This window comes from Paralichthys olivaceus, chromosome 21 (genome assembly GCF_024713975.1).
Source record: "Paralichthys olivaceus isolate ysfri-2021 chromosome 21, ASM2471397v2, whole genome shotgun sequence".
NCBI lineage: Eukaryota > Metazoa > Chordata > Actinopteri > Pleuronectiformes > Paralichthyidae > Paralichthys > Paralichthys olivaceus.
This window is the reverse complement of record NC_091113.1, coordinates 1,362,873-1,385,705: the sequence shown is the minus strand read 5'-3', so window position 1 is coordinate 1,385,705 and position 22,833 is coordinate 1,362,873. Positions and strand designations below refer to the sequence as shown.

The following is a 22,833-nucleotide window of genomic DNA, read 5'->3' as shown; positions in this document are numbered from 1 at the left end:
CCGACTGAACCACGAAGCGCACGTGGAGCTCGTCAGAACCAGAAGGTGTTTACAAACAGTTCTCAGGATGAGAGACAGAAACTGGAGACGCTGTTTGTTTGTTTACAGGTTTGTTTCTTTCATGTGCGGCTTGTTTCTTCACTTCCTGTTGTGTCATCGAACAGGATGTTTACAGGTTTGTTTCTTCACTTCCTGTTGTGTCATCGAACAGTTCGAGAGTTCGAGGATTTGATTTGACCTCAGATTCAATTCTCTGCTGATGGTTTGAGTGATTCATTGATTTAATGTGTAGTTGTTGTGTAATCCTGAATCTATTATTATTATCAGAAACGTTTTTTCCGGCTGAATTAATTATTACAGCTGAAATAAACCAGTTTAATCAACAGTGGTGAAACATTTGCTCAGAAAATTTAAAAACAGGGAAAATTCGAAATTTTTCTTGAGCAAAAGTAGAAAAGTATTTGTATGAGGAGCTAAAAATAAAGAGGGTCACGCAGAACGAGCTGTTTCAGAGTAGTTGTATATTTTCTAACGATGCTTTAATGAGTTCATCACATTCGTTCAGATTGAACTGAACAAACTGATGTTTCTCTGCAGGAACCTGAAGAAGAAGAACAACGTTCCTGAGCAGCCGTCGCTCACCGAGGTCACGTTGGAAACCATGACGATTACTGTGAGTACACCTGACAAATACTGTGAGTGTTCTATTTCTCCTTCCTTCCTATTTATTTTGTATTTCTAAAAATACCACTACCGACTGAAGAAATTATTAAATAACACAGAATATAAACGGTGACATGAGTCATCTGCACATTTCTGAATATTTTCATATTTACGTATCTTTTACTTTCATTTAAAAAACTTTGAGAGTAAAAGAACTTGAAACCGAACCTCATTATTCCTCATTATTCCTCATTATTCCTGAAGGATCTTGTTCCTTGTTTTCTGCCGTCAGCTCTTATTGATCATAGATTTTATATACAACGTGTTAGAGGAGTTAAACTCCTCCTCCTCCGTCTCCCCTTTGTCTTTTTCGAATCATCGGTTCTCAGACAGACGTCCGGCAGGAAACCGTCCGTGATTAAAATCAGACGAGTGTTTATCTGACCCACTTCTTCAGCTTGATAATTCACGCCCGGCCAAAGTTTGCGGTTGCTGTGAAGTCTCAAAATAGAGCGGCTCAATTAAAAAACCCAAACCAGCGACAAACAGAAAGTGTCTGAGCAGCAGCTCGAGCCGCTGTCGCTTCTTTCATCCTGAGTGAAGAACAAAGTGATGACGAGTTTAAAGCTTTCACGTCTCTGTGCTTCATGTGTTGTTTCGGCAGCAGATCAAACTAATTAAAACCATCAAGCTGCGACTTCACTGACAACAAAACCATTTCACTCTGGACTTTATCTCCCACGTCTGTCCGGCTGTTTTACAGATTAACTGTGAACCCAACAAACCTGCGACTCGACCTGTGGAGCTCCGAGCTTTTTGGAACAAGTTCAGTCGTTAAAAGCAACGAAAATAGAAATTGGAAAATATGAATAATATAATATCGGGCATTTTATCATCATCATTTCTTTTATAGCTCATGACGGCGAATGAACTCAGTAAACTGTAGCTCGTGTCTCTAATCTAAAGTTATTACCTCACTACACCTCATTGTGACATCATGGTGACATCATTTCTATGATCTATGTGAACCTCAGGTCTCATCTATCGTCCAATGGGACGCAGAGATTTCTGACGTCACTGATCACGTGATCATTTTCGGATCAACACCAGCTTCAGATTTCATGTTTTAGTTTTTGACCTTTTGACGGATTAGAGATAAACTCCCAGCATCCCCTTCATCTCTACTCTCACCAGACGCCGCCTGATGCAACATGGCGGCTCCCTGCTGCACAGAAAACACACGACCTGCCCGAAGCTCCTCTCAGGTTCGGCTGCTCGTGTCCAGGGTCTCATCCCTTTGTGAGTCCGGTATCGAACCACCGAGACGTCAGCTGTCGGTTTGTGAGCTCAGTTTGACATTTGGTCGAACTCGAGGTCAGTGCACGCCCACCCACACCTTCCACCTGCACCCATTGGACGCTACTGGCTGTCAGTCAAACGGTGTCGGTGCCCCAGTGGTACCATCAGAAGACTTGAAACTAGAGATTGTCAGTCGCCCCCTGCTGGTCAGAGTAAGAACGCAGGTCTCAGGAGTCTTATTTCCAGTCGATGGGAGTTACCCTGGTGTTGTGTTGATGTGTTTGGTGAACAGCTGAGGTGCCTCCTTCTTTATTCGGGCCCCTGAACCCTCAGAGTCCGTGCACGACTCTGTCTCCCGCTCCAACATCTGGCGACGCCTCCCGTTGTTCGCCTTGACGTTCTCCGCACCTGTCCTTCCCTCTGTGTCTGTGGGTAATTGCTGCGGCTCCGTGTGATGTCGGTGATGTTTGTGTACGAGGCTGAAACCGGAGCTGCCTCCTGATTCATTATTCAGCTCCTCTGACCAGACGCAGCTGCTCCGGCTGTCACCGGTCAAACGAATCCATGAATCTGTAATTATCCTGTCATCCTCGTCTGCCTCCCCGAGTCTCCAACACTTTTGCTGCTCGTTTATTTATTCCCTCCGTCTTTCTACTGTCTCTCTCTCGTCTTATTCTGTCCTTCACTCGGCACGTCCACCTGTCACCCTGTCCTCGTCCTCTGGTTTTGGACAGGGCTGTATGAAGTTATCCTCCCGTCTTTTTAAATATTTCCATCCACTACTTGTGAAGTTTAAATGTATGAAAACTGAATTGAAAGTTAACAAGTGAACTTCCTTCACCTCTCTCCACTCGTCTCTCTTCAGGGTGTCATTCGTCTTCTGCTGAGCTGTGACTTGGCGTTTTAATTACCGGACCACCTGCAGAAAAGTGCTGAGCAGAGAATTATATTTTTCCTGAACGTGTCCAGGGACTTCCAGGAAATAGACTCGCTCCGAACATATAAATTTAGCTACTGTCAATACAACAAAGAGGAATGTGTCTGAACCTGATGTCTAGTTTTTGAGCTTGTGATCATCTGGTTTTGTCTCCTCAAGCATTTTTCTGAGATTTCCGCAGAGAGAGAGAGCGAGAGAGAGAGAGAGCGAGCGAGGTGTGAACGTACGTCACTGATATTTTCCTGTTTCCACCTGTGGTACAGGACACGTGTGTGTGAGCAGCAGAGTGAGGGCGAGTGTAGCTGGAGGCCAAAGAGCAGAGACACTCAGCATCTGCTCGCTCCAGGCCGAAAGTCCCATCTTTAATTTATCACGATGTTTTATTTAGCAGCCGGTAAATTCAGGCCACAGAGAAACAAACACGGTCTGTTCCCGTCCGGTCTGTTCCCGTCCGGTCTGTTCCCGTCCGGTCTGTTCCCGTCCGGTCTGTTCTCACCGAGCGGAGCTGCAGTCGAGGTCGGTTACAAGAGATTTAGTTTTCTTTTTCAGAAACTAAATGTTGAAGCTTCTTCTCTAACGTCGTGTTTCTGCAGCAGTTTCCTCCTGGAGATTCTTTTATCAGGTGTCAGAGTGTGAATGATGAACACACACACACACACACACACACACACACACACACACACACACACACACACACACACCTCAAGTTCAAGATTTACTTTTGACAAAATCCCTTAACGTTTGATGATGAGGATTTTTTAAATGAATCTTCCTGAACCAAACACAGTTTTTGTTTCTTCCATCACACGTGTTAAAAAACCACACGGATCATGATAACACGATAAACATGACATCAGTGTTTGCGTTGCCGCTCTCTTCCCGCTCGTGTTCATAATTCATCTTCGTCAGTTTGTCAGAGAAACGTTCACTTTCTTCTTCTCTCCTCAGCAGCTCGGGGAGAAACATCAGACCTCTCTCTGAGAATCTGACACACGCCACAGCTAATGCCCACGGACGCTTCCAGCACGTGATCCACATCCGACCCGTGGAGCGACGGCGCTGAGATCAAAAGCGTCGAGAATCTGTGGAGCTGGCCCTTTAAGAGAGACGGTGAGGGGGGCGGGGGGGGTCTGCATCCATTAAACATGAGTTTATTCAGCGGCCGCTCGGAGACGAGGAGCATCACTGTCAGAGCATCCCCCGTCCGGCCGGTCGCCTCCACACACACATGCTGACACAGCTCCGCCACACGCCTCAGGACATGGACCCGCAGAGAAGGGAGGGATAGAACCAGAGTGAGGGAGGACGGGGAGCAAGAAGACGAGGAGAAGAAGAGCTTTGAAGGGATAAAGAAGAAGAAGAAGAAGATAAAGAGAGGAAGAGACAGTGAACCGGTGCATCCAGGCGGAGAATGGGCAATTCCTCCTTCCCAGGCATGTCTCCTCTCTCTCCGTCCATTCTGTAGTTGCAGGTATTTCTAACTTGAGTGGCTTTCTGTGACGCGCTGGGGGATGATGGGAAACTACCGCTGTTTACCTCCACCCCCCCACCCCTGTCCTCCTCAGTGTGATGCTGTCTGTGTTTGCCGCACTTCTTCTCCTCCGCCTGCATGCTCCTGCAAGATGAAATCAATATCACTCTCCACAGTTTACACTTCACGTCTCCGCCGCTCAGCACTTTGATCCATCTCCATCTGCTGCAGGTTGTGATTTGTAAAATGTGAAACCGTTGAGTTGAAGCATCGTCCCAAGTTGTTTGCATTAGAGACAGAGCTCCCGGTGGAGTCTCTGTCTCCTGCGTTAAGTTCTGCAGCCGGTTCCAAACGCATTAAAATGCATTTCGGCTGCGACGGGACGGAGCGTCTGAGAGGAATCGGGTGGTGTGTGGTGCTGGTGGTTGCTTCTGGCAGCGGCGCTTGTTTACCGCCTGTGCGGAGGAGACTGTTGATGCTGTGGCGCTCTGAGGTTGACATCTGGGGCAGAGCCTGAAAGACGCTATTGATGGATTCAGAGAGGGAGCGATGGGAACAGTGGAGGAGACAACGCTGCCAGTTAGAAAGAGATGAGCTGGATGTGAATGCAGAGGTTTAAAAATACTGAGGACGCACAGCTGCAACAAGCGACTGAGTGAATATCCTGTTTTTTCCCTCTTTGATTCCAGAGCTTGAGAACAGGACGTACTTATAGAATAATGCACTCGGGTTTTCTGTGTTACAGCTTCAGTTCTTCTCCTCACGCTGCGTCTGCTCTTGGATTTATTTTTTCTGCTCTTGCATTTTTTTGTGCATCAAAAATCCCCGACCAATAGAAAGCCAGGTGTGTGACTAACCAAATTGTCCCGCCCCTTGTGGGTGTGTTCGTTCGGTGCGGGCAGACATTTATTCATCGAGTTCTGCAGTTTAATTTTAAGTCATTATTTTATGTTTGGAATTTAAGTTGAGTCGCTCTTTAAAAAGTTAATTTAGGTCAGTGATTTAAAAAAAGCTCTATTGTAGTATTTCATAAAACGATTATTCAATTATTGATCGTTAACGATGCTGAACATCGATTTGTCAGTTTTGTGTCCACGAAACAAAAAGTCTTTAAACTTTAATCACGCTGGAATAAACGTCTTCGACATATTCACTGCAAGATTCTATTCTTCAAATACCGAAGCAGGGAAACGATTTACTTACGTCCTTTTTTATTAATTTTTTTTTTTTACACCTGCAGTTTCTATATTTAAATTCTAGTCACAGACGTGAGCATCTGTGTTTCTGGAGGGTGAATCCTCACCAGGAGTAAATAAATAAAATGTTCTCCCTCGTGTATCTGTGATTGTTCGTTGCCTCCTGAAGGCACAGACGTCCTGGAAACTCCAGCAGGTGTTTATTTTTAAAAGTCCCTGATTCAGCCCTTTATAGAAAAAAAACACCTGGAGGCGCTAGAGAGCATTTGGCAACTCAAATTTTATTCAGGAATCTATTTATGTAACGGCGATGGGAGGAGATTCAAGCTACAGGCGTGAACAGCAGAGTCACTTTTATAGTTCAGGTCGTTTTCAAACAGTGCGAATAAAAAAAGTAGTTTATAGGATGAGTCACTAACTTGTAGGTGAACATAAAAAACAGGAACAAGTGTTTAATATGAGACTTGTTCACGTCGTCATCGACTCATTAAACTAATTAAATAGACGGAATTCATCACAAATTAGATAAATCAGGAGGTTAAACTTTTTTTTGGGGGGGGGGGGCGATCACAGATGAACATTTATAGTTATGACAATTATTATATTCATAAAATCATATAATCATAAAATTAACTTGACGGTTCATGAAAAACACAGAAATGTAATTATTATTGAATATTACTATAATTCTGCTGTTTTTAAAAGTAGTTCAAGAATCTTCTGTGTCATGACCAGCAGGGGGCGACTCCACTGGTTGTTTATGAGAACATGACTTCTCACTTTTTAATATCAGTAAACATTTTCACGTCAGTGATTTAAAATAATGATTGATCGTTAATCGGTTCAGGGACGACTCGAGCAGCTGCCGTCTTTGTTTGGATTCAGGTTCATGTCAGATAATATGATTCTGCTGGTAACCAGTGTTAAAGACCCTGAGGATTCTGGGAAATATTCAGTGTTGTCAGGTGTTGCTGAACGATCGTTATCATTTAAAAGCAGCTACTTCACCTCCTGTCGTTCGGATGTGGCGACGCTGAGGTTTAATCACAAGTGATTTACATCTTAACCTCCTCGTCATCCTGCCGCACTCCAACGCGTCGGAGCGAGACGACTGTCGAGCTCTTGAACGCGGCGGGAGACACGTTGTTAGAGAAAACACCAGCTATCTTTAAAACTCACCGGATGTGAGGCGTGTCACATCCTGCACGCCGTCTCGCTCCGAAATCGCTGAGAGGATTAAACCTGAACTGAGGGTTTTCTGAAAACGTCCTTGAACATCTCCAAACTTATCTCTTTGTGCTGCATGACTGTGTGAGTCATGTCACCTCAATGACACGCCGGAGCCCTCCCCGGCTCCCCAGGGGGCAGGGTGGGTGAGTGGGGGGGTGGGTGTTAGCGGAGATGGCGGCGGTGGTGTGTAGCAGATCAAGCTTGTTGGAATCACAAGCGACTGGGGAGCAAAAGAAAAGGAGAGGCGCCGGGTAGAGGATCTGTCAGGGAGCCGAGCAGCGTTTTCCCACGTCAGCCTGATCAAACTTGTTGACATCTGGAAGGAGATGGAAGAGAGAGGGGGAGGAAGAAGTGAGGGGGAGGAAGAGAGAGAGAGAGGGAGGAGGAAGTGAGGGAGAGGAAGCTGCAGAGGGCGTCGACATCACAGGGCTGATTGATGCGGTTGCCACGGAGCCGCCAGGTGAGGCTGAGCCGACTCTAACCGACTCGGGGGCGACTGCTCCCACCTGAGCTGCTGCTCCTCCGACTCCTTTCAACCTTCGTCTTTTTCACTTTGATGTCTTTTATGAAGCAAAACAACATTTTCAAGAAATTTGGTTCCAGGCTGCGAAAGTTAAAAAAAAAAAAAAAAATTCCGCCTGTGACACGACGAGGTCGTTAAAGTGACGAAGCTTTAACTGACAACTGAGTCGTCGTTACAACATTTATCACGATCGTCTCTGACACGTGAATAAACATGAAGCTGCCGACGCCTTCAGGTTCTGCAGCTTCAGACGAAACACGAGGTCGATCAGTTTTGTCATTTTAAAGAAACTGTGCGTTTTGCTGTGTTGGCACCAGACATCTTGGAACAGCACTCATCTGAACGAGGTGCTTCACAAAACACACGAAGATGGACGACACCAAGTGAAGCCAAACGATCGTTCTGCCCCCTGGTGGCCGGCTGCAGTACAGGTCATAAACATTGGTTTCAGTTAACTGATTTAAAAAGGCTGCGGACTGAGCTTCAGCTTTTATACAAGGACTCTCAGTCGCTGCTCGTTCCTCTGATTGGTTAGAAGATGAGGTTTGCAGATGCCGTTGTCTTCGTCATTGGACGATATTGTCACGGATTCTTTCGAGGAACTGATTTATTCAAACAAAAGTGTGTAAAAGAACGACTTTCGTTCTGAATCTGGGCTTCGTCTCCTCAGACTCTGGAAAGTTTGACCCTGGAACATCTTCACAGTTTGTCTGCACATGTCACCTGATTTATTCATCCCCTCTGAGGAGCAGAGGAACAAGATGTTTGAGTAACGGTGGTCGGGGGAGTCGCTCTCTCTTCATTCTTCACACACTTCTGTTCTTCTGGGTTGTGATGAGTTAAACAAAACATGGAGTATCTCTTCACGTTTCCGTCTCACACAGAACGTCTTCATCCTCCACTCGACCTGACTCGACCTGCTGTGGCCTCCGGCTCACGGGAACACGTGTGATTAAAAACACGTTGCTGCTCGTTTGTCTTTTATCGTAAAACGCTCATTTCATCCGATAAATTCAAATACTGACGATGCAGAGGAACCAAACCTCGACTTACACCTGCACTCACAAGGCCGATGAACGCAAATGTCCTCAGACGTTTCAGTAAAAGTTTTTCTCCACTGGGCGGCTGTGGCTCGGGGAAGAGCGGGTCGTCCACTAACAAGAACGACCGTGGTTCAAGCCCTGGCACAGAAAGTGTCCCGGGGCAAGACAAACGCAACAGACGGACAAAAAATTGACAAAACAATTAAACAAGCAGTGGTGAAAACCTCCATATTGGTAATAACTGGTAAAAACCAGATCTGATGTCAAAAAGCAGCAGAAGCAGTTTTTATCAGTTTTAGTTTTTCTTGCCTCCAGACGTTCGACACAAAGCAGAAGAAAAATGGAGGAATAAAGCCGAGAGGAGACGCCGCCTCCTTTTCTCTAATAAATCAGCTTAATTACAAACCGCTGCGTCACATTACTTTTTTTTCCTCAGTCGCACTCGTTCCCATTTTTCTCCTCCGACTGACAGTTTGTGGCCATAAAGAGCAGGAAATGACCTCAGGTGCTGATGTGGGCGCTGTCTCCGCACCAGGCGACACCCCCTCTAACACCAGTTCTACTTTACTTCAGCTTGACTTCACTTAACGTCGACCAAGAGAAACATCGTAGGTCTGTGAAGTGGTCATCGAGCTGCAGGAGTGTTTGTCCGTCTTTTTCTAATTTCTCCTGCCACAGTTTCATAATGAGTCAGAAATATTTTTCACATTCTTCATAAGAACATATTTAACTTGTGTGTGCAGTGATTTTTGCTTTTTGCTCGCACCATGGTCCATAACGTTTTTAGCGTCCACGCAGACGTCATCGTTTCAGCTGCAGTTGTGGCATCAATGCAGTTTTCTCTCTCATAGAAGCTTGAATGTTAAAATAAATATTCAGAGATGGATGCACAACAAAGCAATCAATAATAGAAATAAAGTAAAGCTCAGATAAATAAAATAACATTTGGTTTATTTAACTTCAGTAAATGAGTAAAGAGTTAACGTGGTGAGACGTAACGAAGGAAACAGGCTGAATCATCTTCCTCCGTTTGCACTTAAAGTCCATTATTGATAATTAATAATCCACTAAAAGGCTCTGGTGACTTTTAGTCTCAGACTTTTTTTCCACTTTTCGACCCTGATGGTGATAATTCTCAGTATTGATGAAACTGTCAAATATTAACCAGAAACCAGAAAACCAGGCTGTAAATCAAGATGGACGACATGAGACTGAAGCCAAACCTTCTGAACTGCCCCCTGGTGGCTGGCTGCAGCATAGGTCTCTAATAGCTCTGAATCTGCATCACCCCACCCCCCCCACCGGTGGCAGAATCGACAGTAACCAGCAGTTCAGAGGACGCCGCCACCTTCAGCCACAGATTCATCCGATGATTGAGACGATGTACGTCCTTGTCTGCCGGGCGTTAACCGTCAGAATTTATAGTCACAGGGAGGAAGTTAAAATTGCAGCAAGCTTTCTGATTGGATGCAGGACGAGTCATTGAACAGTCGATTTAGATGTAAAGATATGAGTCGGTTTTATAACGAGAGACAAATGAAGAGTTCCCGCAGGGACACACATGAAACCTGAAACTCAGATTTTTCACGACACTGGGTCTTTCAGGTTAAGTTCTCCTCCGTCTGCTCATTATTATTCTCGCTGACTTCTGACGACTCTCGGGACACGACGGACTGGTCCCAAAACTCAGATTTCATTTGGCTGCAGGGTTTTAAAAAAACTCAACAAACTGGGTCACAGATCGAAACTCACTTTAATGTCTGAAGTCGATTCCAGCTCAAACCTCCTCGTCCGCTAAATAATAACTCAACGAATATAAGAAAATATTAAATCTAAAATCCTCGGTCGGGGTCTCAGCTGTTCCAATAACCACAATTAGGTTTCAGAGCTTTTAACCATAATGAATGAAATTCAAGATCTTTTGATATGAAGGAATATGTGAGACTGAGGAGAGAACAACTCAAACTACAGAACCAGGAGTGTCGTTGGTGTGAACATGAATATAATCAGGACTCACTGTGAAGTGTTTTAACATTTTTAAGACTTTTTAGGCCTAAAATCAGATTCAGATTATTAAATTTGAGCGAGAACCTTGTAAAATGTGGAACGTGTGAAACTGTGTGAACAACCTCACTCTGATAAATCTACAGACATCATCGATTTTGCGCCAGCGCGACGAAACAAACGCAGCCGCTCTGCTCCGTCACTGTGGTTTCACCTGCGACTGGAGGCTGATGTGACAGTCTGTCTCTGTCTCTGTCTCTGAGACAGAAATCCCTTCATCAAGGACAAAACGTTCCAGCCGTGAGGAAAGACAGAAAAAAAAACCTGGAGATGAATATCTGAGATTCAGTCTTTCAGGGAAAGTTGTCAAATTAAGTCTGAGTGTGTTTCCCTGTGCACGAGAAATCCCAGGATAAGTGACGGCAGCAGGAAGTCCTTGAAGTAACCTCGCTCACGCTCAGCAAAATCCACATCCCCACGGCGAGGTCTTCCTCCCTCTATGGCGTCGGGAAAGCTCAAACACACGACTGTGAGGTCGAAGCTTTTATACACCATGAAAAAACCCAGTAAAACGTTCGTGTGAGTTTTAATCCTGGGAACGAGAAGCTGATCGACTGTTGAACCGACGAGCTGAAACTTTAACAAACAACTGGGAACCAGCGTCAGAGGAAACTTTAACGGACAGGAGGGAATTCTTTGTTCTGTCGAGACGAAAAACCATTTGATGAATTCACTGTAGAGAGATTTCAGCAGCTTCAGTTTATTCCAGACCAATGAACTGAGAGAAGAGTCTATTAAAGGTTAATAGACTCCGACTCACGTTGACCTTTAGAAAATCAGAGAAAGCTCAGGTCTAATCAATAACATTCAAACGGCTCCGTTACAATTAGTCCACAGCTAAACAGGACGAAGCATCGTTAACATTATCAGAGTCAAAGTCCGCACGGCTCCAACGTGTCCCTGACGAGACGTCAAAGGACGTTTGACACGTCACTGTGGGTCCTGCTCAGTCGTCTCGCCTCGTCCGTGGCTGCGAGAGCTTTGTCAGGAAAAGGGAGAAGTGAAATGCATTGTGGGAAGGAAAGGATTCAAAGTCAATGACAAGATGTATATGACGAATATATTGACTTTTTAAGTTTGTTTCATGTCTCATCCACTAACATGGAGGAGGCGAGGTTTAACCTTTCCGAGCTGTCGTGTCGTCCATCTTTAAATAAAGTTAATGTCGTACGAGAGAGTGAGTCATCACTGGTGCAACAAGTTCTTACGTAGACTGTGTGCTCCTCCCTAAGTGACCTGAGGAGAAACAGCAACCTGTGAACTTGGTTCCTACCTTTGACACAAGAGCTTCAGTGACTTTAAACGTTCACCTGGTTTTCTGATGTTTCATTTCTTTTATTGTCTAATTATACAGATGTTGTAAAACATGAGACAGTTTGTGAGAGGGTTAGAATGTGTGTATGAGCAGGCGTCTGCTTGTTTACTTCAGGTTTTTTCGTGTGAGAGCTTTTGCTACGTGACGGCCTCCGTCTCCTCCTGCTCTTTGTTATCTCTTAAGCTGGCGTGACGGCTCTGACACGTGTCCTCGGAAAGCAAACGCAACAAACGCCGCGTTGATGAGTAAATTGCGACGTTTTAACAAGCTGCTCATTTGCTGATTATACAGAACGGTCCTTCAGAAACCCCCCGATCACTCTCAAATGAAAAGCCTGTGTTCACTGGGATAATGGTCTCTCTGAAATGAGCAGCGAGCGGCTGAGAGACGAGGAGGTGGAAATTATTTCATTATTGTAGCGGAGCTGCGTGACACAGAAGAAAAGTTTTATCGAGACTTTCTTTCATTAAAAGTTGATAAAGATGCAGCGTCTTCAGAAAGTGTCCAGAACTCTTCACTGTTGATTTCATTATAGGAGGATCACATGGACGCTCATCGATCTGTGATACATGTCTTTAGAAATGTCTCTTCAAAATTCATACACCTGGACTTGACGTGTGAATCCTGGCAGATCTGTGGCACCTCCCTTTATCTGGTGGCGTTCTTCATCCCTTTAAATACTGAGTTGATGTACAAACTCCAGCTGGTCCGACGGTAAATGAGAGAAATCTGTATGTGTGTGTGTGTGTGAGTGAGATGAGTAAGCGTTTGACGTCATGCTCGCAATTTTATGGACAAATAATTAACGGACCATGTGGGAAAATATTCAGATGAATCCATTGTGAAAACATCAGTCACTGCAGTCGTGGCTCTGTCACCTTGTGGACTTTGAGCTGCTCTGGAGAGAATCTGTTGAACGCGCAGCACAGATTTCTGCGTCTGATTATTTTTAGATCCGAGCGTTTGTGACGGTCGTGTTTGTGTTGTTGAGAGAAGAAGATTTAAGAGGACGACGGAGCTGCAGACACTGAACGCGTGAGAGAAGACGCCTGACAGCAAAACAAGATTTAATCAGCAAACTGTTTTTTTTTCTTCATGGTCAGACTTTTCTGTCTCGTCTCTCTCTCACACACACACACACACACACACACACACACACACACACACACACACACACACACTCTGCAGGGCCGTCATCTCTGTGCAGCTCTCACTTTCCTCAGCAGCCTTGGAGAATGATTTCATTGGGATGACAAGTGTGCCTCTCCCTCCATATTTCTGCCACCCGGGCTCCTCGCCTGCAATAATACAGGCTCCTTTTTTTTGTACCTCTCCCTCCCTCTGTCTCGGTCGACCCAATCTGATTTGGGCTGTGCTGGAAGTAACATTTTCTTCCTATCACAACATCGCTAATGCTCGCTCTCCTTCCCCTTCTCCTCGTCTCTCTCTGTCCACTAAGCAGAAAATGGGTCCAGGCGCCATTGTGGGCTATTATCTGCTGGAGCTATCTATCTTGATAATTGACTAGTGGGGGTAAACGTAACGGTGGTCGGTGTGACGCTAATACATTCTGCCAATTTGACACGCTCGTAATCCGCCAGCCTTGCGTTTCCATCCCGCAGCCATCGCAGGGAGACGAGGGGTTCGACGTGCTGGAGCGCTGTTGCATCATGGATACACACAGCGAGGGCCTGAGCGCGTGGGTGGGGAGGAACACGCTAGATCTAAATTAGGAATCGGCAGCGTCTTGAGTGGAAGAGGAGGAAATTCTTCCTCTCGTTGTGGAAACATGCAGGTGGATGTGTAGATCCAGCTGAAGGAAACTTGACATCATGAGTTCACTCTGGAAGCTGCTGACTGTTCTTCAGTGGAGAACGTGAATGGATGAACTGAAGTCTGAGAATAGTTTTTATCCAGACCACCTCTTCTGGTCGGACTGAACTGAAAAGTCTGAAAGTCCGTACTGAACAAGGCGACAGTGAAAGCACCACAAGTGTTTTACCATAATGCCAGGAAATGCTTAGTTCACCCCACCGACAACTGCAGCCAATCAGAGCAGACTGGACACAAAGACGTTGTGTGTGTGACCTGATTAGTTGTGTTCTAGATTTCACGACTGCAGGAAGTCCAATCAGACGACTTCGATAAAGTGTTTGAGACAGAGGCTGAAGAGAGGAGCTGCAGCAATGGACTATTTGAGGAAAGTGAACGTCAGAGCATGTCAACCTTTCCAAGTCGTAACACGTGTTAAAGTTTTCAACTTGAATATGTAGAATGTTTCCTTTTTCAAGTTGCAGCTTTTGTTCTGTGAATATCTGCTGATTCTCTTTTTAAAGAAGTTTACAGTGAATCTCTTCGGGTGTCTCACTTCTGCAGACGTCCTCTTTCATCGCAGTAAATTGAATACCCTTTTAAACTTCGGACTCTCATTCACAGGAAGCGAAGTGAAGATGTCGCCTCGGGCTCGTGTGAAACCGAGATGAGCATTTTTGATTGATCGAAGAAAATAGCTGGCAAATGTGGTCTGTTATGGAAATAATGGTTTCAACCCTGGTGACAATAATGTCTCCAGGAAAGAAATGTCCTGGGTCCTCGTCGCTGTCGAGAGGTTGATGACAGAATAGTTCTTGTTCCAGTGAAACTTAAATGGAACGTTTGGCTGAGCTCTGTCTTTAAACACCAGGAAACTCACAAACATCAGATTCAACACATCTCAAACGCTTCAGCGTCTGAAATCTTGTGATTGTTAGTTCTCTCTGAGATTCACTGTCTCACATGCCGCCTGTTTCAAAACGCTGCCAGACATTCCCAGATGGGATAAACGAGAGTCTGACTCACTAACATTTGCATTTTAAAGCGCTGCTAGAAATTAGAAACTCAGAAACTGCAGCCGCAGAAAAAACCCAGACTCCGAACGACACCAATGTGTTTTCCGCTCGTGCAGCAAACAAACGTGCGTCTAAAGAACGCAGCCTGAGCGACGAAGACCTCGACGGAGGGGAAGTGGCTTGATAGAGTTGTAGCAGTCATTAAGGGCAAGACTGCTCTCTGCTATTCTGGCTTATCTGCCTGCTAGGTGGAGGCATGGGGGGGGTGGTGGAGGGGCGAGCGGCGAGGGGGGGGGGGGGGGGGGGGGGGGGGTAATTCTGCTCGGGGCTCATGTGCAAAGACGAGATACAGAACAAGAGGGAAGTGGAGAAAGAGAGGGAGAGATAGAGCCGGTTCATTTGCAGCTCGTCCCCGTAGACTGAGGAAGGGATTATACTCTGAGAGAGAGAGAGAGAGGGAGAGAGAGAGGGGGAGAGACAGAGGGAGAGAGAGAGAGAGAGAGAGAGGGAGGGAGAGAGGCTCAGTCTTAGCTCACAGTGAGTACCCTGCCTCCAATCTTCCACACTGCACTGTGCACTCTCCCCATCTCCTCCACCGCACTCTTTCCTTCCACACACACACACACACACACACACACACACACACGTGCAGGCACAGTTACATCAGTGCCATGTAGAGTCTCGGCCACAGAGGGACACCAACCTGCACAGGACCACAGCCCAGGTAAACGCTTCTTCCCTCCATGCATTCACTCGCTCACTCTTTCGTTTGCTCTGCCACATCTTGCACCAGAGGATTTTCGGGCTGTCGCTGTAGTGATCCACTCACTCTCTGCAGAGGACTCTCGCAGTCTGCATGCACCAAGATTATCCGGCTTCTTTGCATAGCCCCAAGAGAACCGAAAAAAAAAAAAAGAGGGGAAAGATAGGGGAGAGGAAGAGGAGCCAGAGAGGGGAGACGGGGGGGGGGGGACAGAGAGAAGCTTTAAACTGAGCGTTTGTCGGATGTAGGACGAAGGAAAGTGAGCGACGCTAACCTGGGTTGACCTTCACATGGAAGAGGGCTGGACGTTCTCCATCGATGAGCTCGCTTTAGCTTCAATAAAGTGAAGACTGACTGTAAATAAAGATGGACGACGTGACAGCTGCTCAAAAGTGAAGCCCAAGTGTCTCTGTCGCCCCCTGGTGGCTGGCTGGTGGGGGCTCCATGTTAGCAGACGGGACATGGATCAAACTGAACTGTCATTTGAAGTAGTTCTTACAACACTGGTGTATGTTCGTTCATGTTTCTGAGAAGTTTGGTTGAAATGAGTTATTTAGCGCAATAAAAACAAGACCAAGACTCGTGAGTGACAGCTGAGACTGACTCGTGATTGACAGCTGAGACTGACTCGTGATTGACAGCTGAGACTGACTCGTGATTGGTCAAACGTAACAGTGGTCGCTCATCACCACCGCTCCGTCCTCCGATCGCTACCGTGCAGACTCAGGCTCCAAATGCACAAGATGGCGGCTTTATCTTTGGATAGCGGGAGGAAGTGGAGACGTCGTCCATGTTTATTTACAGTTTATGTTAAAACAGCTGAGAATATGATTCGATGCTGTGTTTCCACGTGGTTCAGACTGAGTTTCCTTCCTTCGTATTTATTTATTTCTTTAGTTCTGCTACTTGATCAAATTTTACACGTCTCCTAAAATATCCTGTGTTGTTTAGCGCCTCCTCCTCCAAATATAAAATGTTGTTCTCGTCAACAACTCGTCCGCATTTCAACTGATTTCAAACTTTCAAGCTCATTCGGAACTTTTTTCGAATATTTTTTTCTCGGCTTTTTCAAACATTTCACAACGAACGTCTGTGGGAGGATTCTAGAGCGATGACATCACACAAGGACCTGAACTTGTGCATTTTCAGCCTGATCCATCGAAGCTTTTCCGCAAACTCCCATTTTCAGCAGTAAATTTATAATCCAGTTATGTTTCAATGTCAGGTTTCACTGATGCGAAGGTACTTGGAAACGATGCATTATCCCGCTGCTCACTTGTTAAAATCGGGGACAACCCCAGAGTGCACTGAAGCAAACTGGTGAATTTAACATTCCCCGCACACATTACTCTCTCTGTATCCCCGCCGCCTCTCCAGGGCCGTATTAATAATCATACGTTCTGAACACGCTCAGGGGACTCGGAGCGGCACTCGGTTGAAATGCAAATGGTTGTGCAAAGTGATTTATTCGTTCTTGTGAATGTGTCTTTGTCGGCGTGCGGGGGCTGACGAGGCCGGAGCGAACTGTGTCTGTTCTCTGGTGGTAACACATGCGTTCAGTCGCTGCCCTCTCGTCGTCTTCTAAATTTCTCTCTGGAGCGTCTGGTGGCTTCAGAATTCACTTTGATGCCGCCTTGATATCGGTTTGCACTTGTCGGGACTGCAGGGGCCCGGCTCTGTCTGGAACATGCTGGAATCAAGTTGTGCCGGCCTGGAGACAGAGAACGAGAGAGAGAGAGAGGGAGAGAGAGAGAGAGAGAGGGAAGTTTTGATCCGAGTCATCAACGACGTTTTCCCTCGATTCTTTGATGCAGATCTGAGCGACTGACAAACAGATTTCAGATCAGAGCAGACTCGGTATCTGACGTTAGAGCAGCTGCATCGTTCTTGTGTTTGTTATGTAACTGTTATTATTAAATCACTGCCCTAGTTACTGTTGGAGCCCAAAACCCACCGTGTGACTTCAGAGCCATCAGACTTATTCAGAGAAGTATTTAGAATTATTTATTCAGCGGTCGCACGATACATCCACTCATTTATCGCAAGTTATTTTCGATCGGCCCGTTGAATCATATCTCGATATTTCATTTCTTACTGACGCTCAGGACTTTTAATATAATAACTAGCTGTAAATGGAAAAGCTGCTAGTTGGTTCAAAGTGTCACAGTTAACTTTTTGTTGACTGCTAATCGCTAACTGTTGTTATCTGACAACGACATGAACACTTCCTGTCCAAGACGAGAGCTTCAGAATAAAAGCACCAGTGGTTTTACTTTATTGTTACAGCAGTCTGTTAAACTTTACAGTTTTATTTTGACTTTATCATAACTGTACTTTAATCAACTTTATTTAACAGTGATTTGTTTAACAAGCAGGTAGGCGACCACCTGAACTGTTAAGTCTGAATTGTAATATTGAATCGATACCTGAGTTTCAGGATGGAATTGAATCAGGAGTTAAATGTCCCAGTTCTACATATTTTTTTTTTACCTTTCGTTCACAAACCATGAAACTACAGTAAAACCCTCTAGTTGCTAAGAAACCACCCAACATCACCACTTTTATATTTAGATACATCTGTGTATTATTGTTTTCCAAAGTCTATTTTAATCATCTCAATGGGAATTAACTGTTGGTGCAGACACGACAGGACGAGTCCCAATAAATCGATCCTTCTCTTTACGTCGGGACCTGAAACCTGAATCTACGAGAATCCTACATGAAGTTTTAGTCAAAACATCCATCTCAAACAAATGAGAGAAGTTAACTCGTCAGCTCCGGAGAAAATGATCCGTCCAAACCGCAGACTGTGCACACGAGCACTGAGGCTGCACCGGTGAAGTAATGCAATCGACTACACAGCAGATTTGATCAGGACGCTATTATACAGCTGAAATTCTGGGCTCCATCTCCACAGTGAGTCTGGTCTGCAGCCGACTCCGTTAGGTAGAAGGATCAGAGAAGAAAATCCTGCAGCTCTGTAAACGCTGCGTTTCTTTAACGTGGATTCTTCAAACCCAGTCGCATTTTGCGTCTTTGTCTGAGACAAGTGAAGCTGCTGCCTGCGGGGGGGGGGGGGGGGGGCGTCTGGCACAACTCTTTATTTTTATTCTCAACAAATTCTGTTAAAAGACTTTGAGGTCCAGAAATCCTCTGATGTTACGAACATATATTTGAGCCTCTTGTTTCTTTTTCCTCTGACGACGAGCTTCATTGTTTTTTTTCAAAAATGCGACGTATAACGTTGGAGGCAGCTGGGACTCGTCTGGATCTGGCCTAGCCCAGTTCGGACAAAGATTTTGAATCATCCAGGTTCGGTCGGGGTTGGATCACGTTGGCCGGACTATCTACTATCTAATTTTTTTACGCTGCATGTGCATTTAATCAGGGGAAACAGCCCCCCTGCTGGTCATTTGAGAGAATGCAGGTGTCAGGAGTCTACGATCATTGTTAATTCTGTCTTTGGAGTAACTCATTCATTCACTGATTGTGTTCATCCACCACTCACCCAATAGTGCAGGTTCGTGTTTACTCTTGTTTGTGGAACGTACGAAGCTTCTGAACCTTTTTTTGGAACTAATAAAATATTTTTTAGATTTACGTCCTCACTGGAAACAATGGGCTCAGGGCTGAGAGCCACAGACGCCTCAGGGAGGTCGTTAAGTTCTGTGAGACAGACGAGCACGTTGTTGGTTTTTACTGTTTTCATGGGATTTATTGACAAGAAGAGAGACGATAATAAAGATAGAACAACACCAGCCTTATAACTGAAATATAGCGATGAACGCAGGTTTATTTCACACTTAAAACTCACTCACCTTCACAGCCACAGAACATCGTCCCTGTGGGTACTTTCAACGACCCAAACTCCCAAATAGATAAATCAGTGCCCGTACATACAGATTAACAATCACCGCAAAAGATACTGAAGCCCTCTCAGCCAGATACTGATGTGGGGTGGAACACAGAGGCACAGCCGAAAACAATAAAACAAGAATTTATTCTTCAATTATCAAGAACAACAGAAATGAACGACTTGACCAGAGAGTGAGGGAAGCAGAGGAGACGGACCAGAGTCCCAACGAAGTCCAGTCACTGCTGAACTGTGAACAAGGACGATGCTTCTCCGCTACCTTCTGATGAGCTAAGAGCTCAAACTGTCTGTGTTCTCTCTAAGAATAGATTCTGCATGTGAGTAAACAGAATCTGGAGATCTGGAAGCTTCTGGTTGCTTTTCTAGTTTAACCAATCACGTTTGAGGCTTTGGTTTTCTGGAGAGAAATAGTTGCGGACCACCCTGACCACAATGCATCGGCTTTCCCACAAGTCGGTGTCAGCTCTCGAAGCTGGAGCCAAACTGTCTCAATCGCCCCCTGGTGGCTGGCTGCAGTAGTCATAAACCCTTCCTCCTCCATGTTAATGGAAAGGACCAAACTAAAAATGCACATCAAATACATTTTAAAAGATGGTTTTAGATATTGTAGTTAGTTCCTATCACACTTTATGTTTCCGGTAAGTTTGGTTTTTAAAGATGTGTAAACGGGCTGAAGCGTCGCGATTGATGCGACCGACTTGTACTCGGTCAGACGTGTGTATCGGGGAGAGCTTGATGCCGCAACTGTGATATTTTGGCTTCGTTGCTGGATTGTGGGAGGACGCGACGAGATTCATTTTACTCGTGTCTCTGAAGAGCCACTGTGTGTTTCAGCAGCTGTGAACAGTGGGAGCTGAATGTGCAGATGAATTCAGGAACCAGTCGCGCATCTGTTGAGCTCATTATCTGTGATGAGAGGAAGAAAAGAAAGAGAGGAAGACGTGTGACCCGACGAGCCACCGGGGCCGTGACCTGTTGTTAACCATATTGTGATTGTGTGCTTGCCCTTCCCCAGAGGGAGGCTGACCTACAGCAGACAGTAGTATCAGCTCTGGCTCCGAGCCCACCGAGCTGTCAGCCCCGCAGGCCGAGGGCTACGAGGGGGGGGGGGGGGCGGACAGTACGGAGGAGATCGTGGATAACGAGCGGAGATGGATGTAGACCGCAGTCTGAGTCCATTAGTGCGGCTGGGATGAAAAGGCACCACAGCGAGCTTCGATATGGCGAAGAGAGAGAAGATTAGACTTTACAGTTCGTCTATGAAACGGTGGAAAGTTTCCCCCTCGTGTTCCTGCGATCAGAGACGTGTTGCCCTTGATGCACGGTGACATTACGCATCTGGATCTCAGTGTCCCCGTTTAAATCGACTCCCCTCGAGTTACGAGTGGGTTGACGGATGAAAGACTTTTTGAAACGCCAGGTAAAAGAAAATTGGAGAACATCCTTACTGTGTGTCGGAATGAGTTTTTGGATTCCGGGGGGGTTATTTCTGATCCACTTACGGTGCTGGGATTTCATTATCAGCGAGTCGACTGTAAGCTTTGAAACGGTGAATTTATGCATGTGTGTATAAACAGACACACACTGCTCCTCCGCTGAGTGGACTCCCCCCCTGCTTCCCTCCCCCCTCCAAGATCATCAGTCTTGTTTAATTGCCCGGCTCACTCCATCTATCCCACACCAGTTGACTTATGACCACGGATGTAACATGACAGGGGCAAATCATGCTAGCACACCATCTGCAGGCAGAGTATTTTTAGACAGAACAAACATTTACATGAGATTAATTGCGTTTCTAGAAAACGTGGTGGCGGAGGCCGTCGGCTCAGGAGGATGTTCGACATCGCTCCCCCCAGCCGGGGCAGGATCCCCTCAGGACCCTGGGACTGAAGTAAGATTAGAATCAACTGGTGACATTTTAGGTTTAAAGAGAATAATACGATTTTTAAGAGGCATCTTTTTGCAGTGACGGTTTCTGGTCGACGCTCTGTTGTCGTTGTCTCAGAGAAATCCCATCAAGTTGGTGGTCGTTAAACCATCCGTGACGTTTTTGCCATCATCAGCAGAAACTCAGCAGCCCAACTCTGCTCAGTCAGAGCAGTAACAGGCCCGTCGTTAGAATCCCAATGGTCTGTATTTATATTGAGATTTTTCTAATCTGGACCACTTTACAGTTTTAAGCACTTTACAGTTCACTGATTCACACAGTGCGTCTTTGTCCAGCTCTTCTTCTGTGAGAAGGTTTTGTCGATGGGGTTCAGTCGCTTGCCCAAGGACCCTTCAGCATGCGGAGTAAGGAAGACTGGGATCGAACTGCCGACCTTCGAGTTAGAGACAGACAGAATTGTCTTGAACCATCTCCTCTGCTGAGTGATGGTTTTATCCAGGTTGACTAAGATTCTTCTTTCACTCTTTCAAAACATCTCTGGACAAAATTCAAACATTATCGTCCTCAAAAAGATTTTCTCCTGTAAAATATAAATAGTATCACGTATATATCACAGTGTAATTAAATCTATGGATATTCGTTTCTTCTCGTTTACTTTATTTTACCCTGCTGTTATTTCTGACAATAGAACGTAAATACCTACTTACCAAATTACGTCAATTATGTAATTTTAATCCATTTTAATCCAAGTGTTCTAATTACATCAATATATTCCATTTCAGAACCTTTTTAATTTGTTGTGTTGAAAAGAGCCTGAAGGATTTTTTTTCCCTCTCTACCTAAATACATAAGAGAAGTATTATTTCATCACTCGTCTTTGTCGCAGCAGTAATTTGGCTCCGTCATTGATATTTATACACAGAGACGTTAATGTTCTGTCCCACTATTTTTTTGATAAATTAATCATGCTCGTCACATTTCAGAGACTCGGGGGTTGCCCTAGTTGCAGCTCAAGTTTTTTTTTCCGTTGCATATATTAATATGTAAGAGTTCCCACGATTGAGAAGAGTGACAGTCGGAGTCAAGTTGCTCAAGTCCTTCTGGGTAAATTTAACCGTTTCCCTGCTCGGCTCTCGTTTTATTTGCCTCTGATCTCAGGCTGCAGACAGACACAGCTCAGCACAGTCAGTCCTGTTTTTCCTGTCGTCATCCAGCTGCTCCCAGTGTGAGACACTGATTAGTGTCCAGCTCGATCCCTGACTCAGCCCACTGTTCACTCAATGATACCAATTACTCACCTTCAGGTCGCGTCCCGGCCTCAGACGAGCCAAAAATATCACTTTCTAATTACGACGACTTCCTCCTTGAGCTGGAATTGATGTCGGGTGTCGTGTTGTCATTGGCGGAGATGTGCGGAGAGGGTCGAGTGCTTCTGCAGGTGCAGCAGTTTTAGTGCACGTACGTAAAAGAGGCATATGCATTAGCTGTCTGCTCTTCAGGGCCTGAATTCAATCATCCCTCTGTGATGGAAGTTGGCTGCTTGATAACTTCACTACCTGCGCTCGCCCACCTCGCCTTCATCTGACATCCTCATCACGCCGCCTCTCATCCCGGTTTAATGGCACCGCGGACGGACCGCATCCCGAGTGTTGGTAAATTGATGAGTGTCCTGGAGATTGATCCTCGGACCGATCTGAGCCGATATGAGTGTGCAGGGGTTTTGGGAAGGAAAAAAAAAA

At 45.6% G+C, this 22,833-nt stretch overlaps 1 protein-coding gene across 11 annotated transcripts in view; it reads left to right on the top strand.

The window, feature by feature from the left end:
- Nucleotides 1-4,035: 4,035 nt before the first annotated feature.
- The window catches only part of srcin1b (SRC kinase signaling inhibitor 1b), a 60,754-nt gene continuing 41,956 nt past the window's right edge, over nucleotides 4,036-22,833 (top strand). For 4 of the 11 annotated variants that reach the window (XM_069517784.1, XM_069517786.1, XM_069517787.1 and 1 more), the window contains exon 1: nucleotides 4,036-4,332. In XM_069517784.1, coding sequence (XP_069373885.1) covers nucleotides 4,311-4,332 — 22 coding nt within the window. In that variant the 5' untranslated portion in view covers nucleotides 4,036-4,310. Of the gene's footprint in view, nucleotides 4,371-15,109; nucleotides 15,294-22,833 lie in introns of those variants that run through there. The other 7 variants (XM_069517790.1, XM_069517785.1, XM_069517792.1 and 4 more) reach the window with 5 other exon arrangements.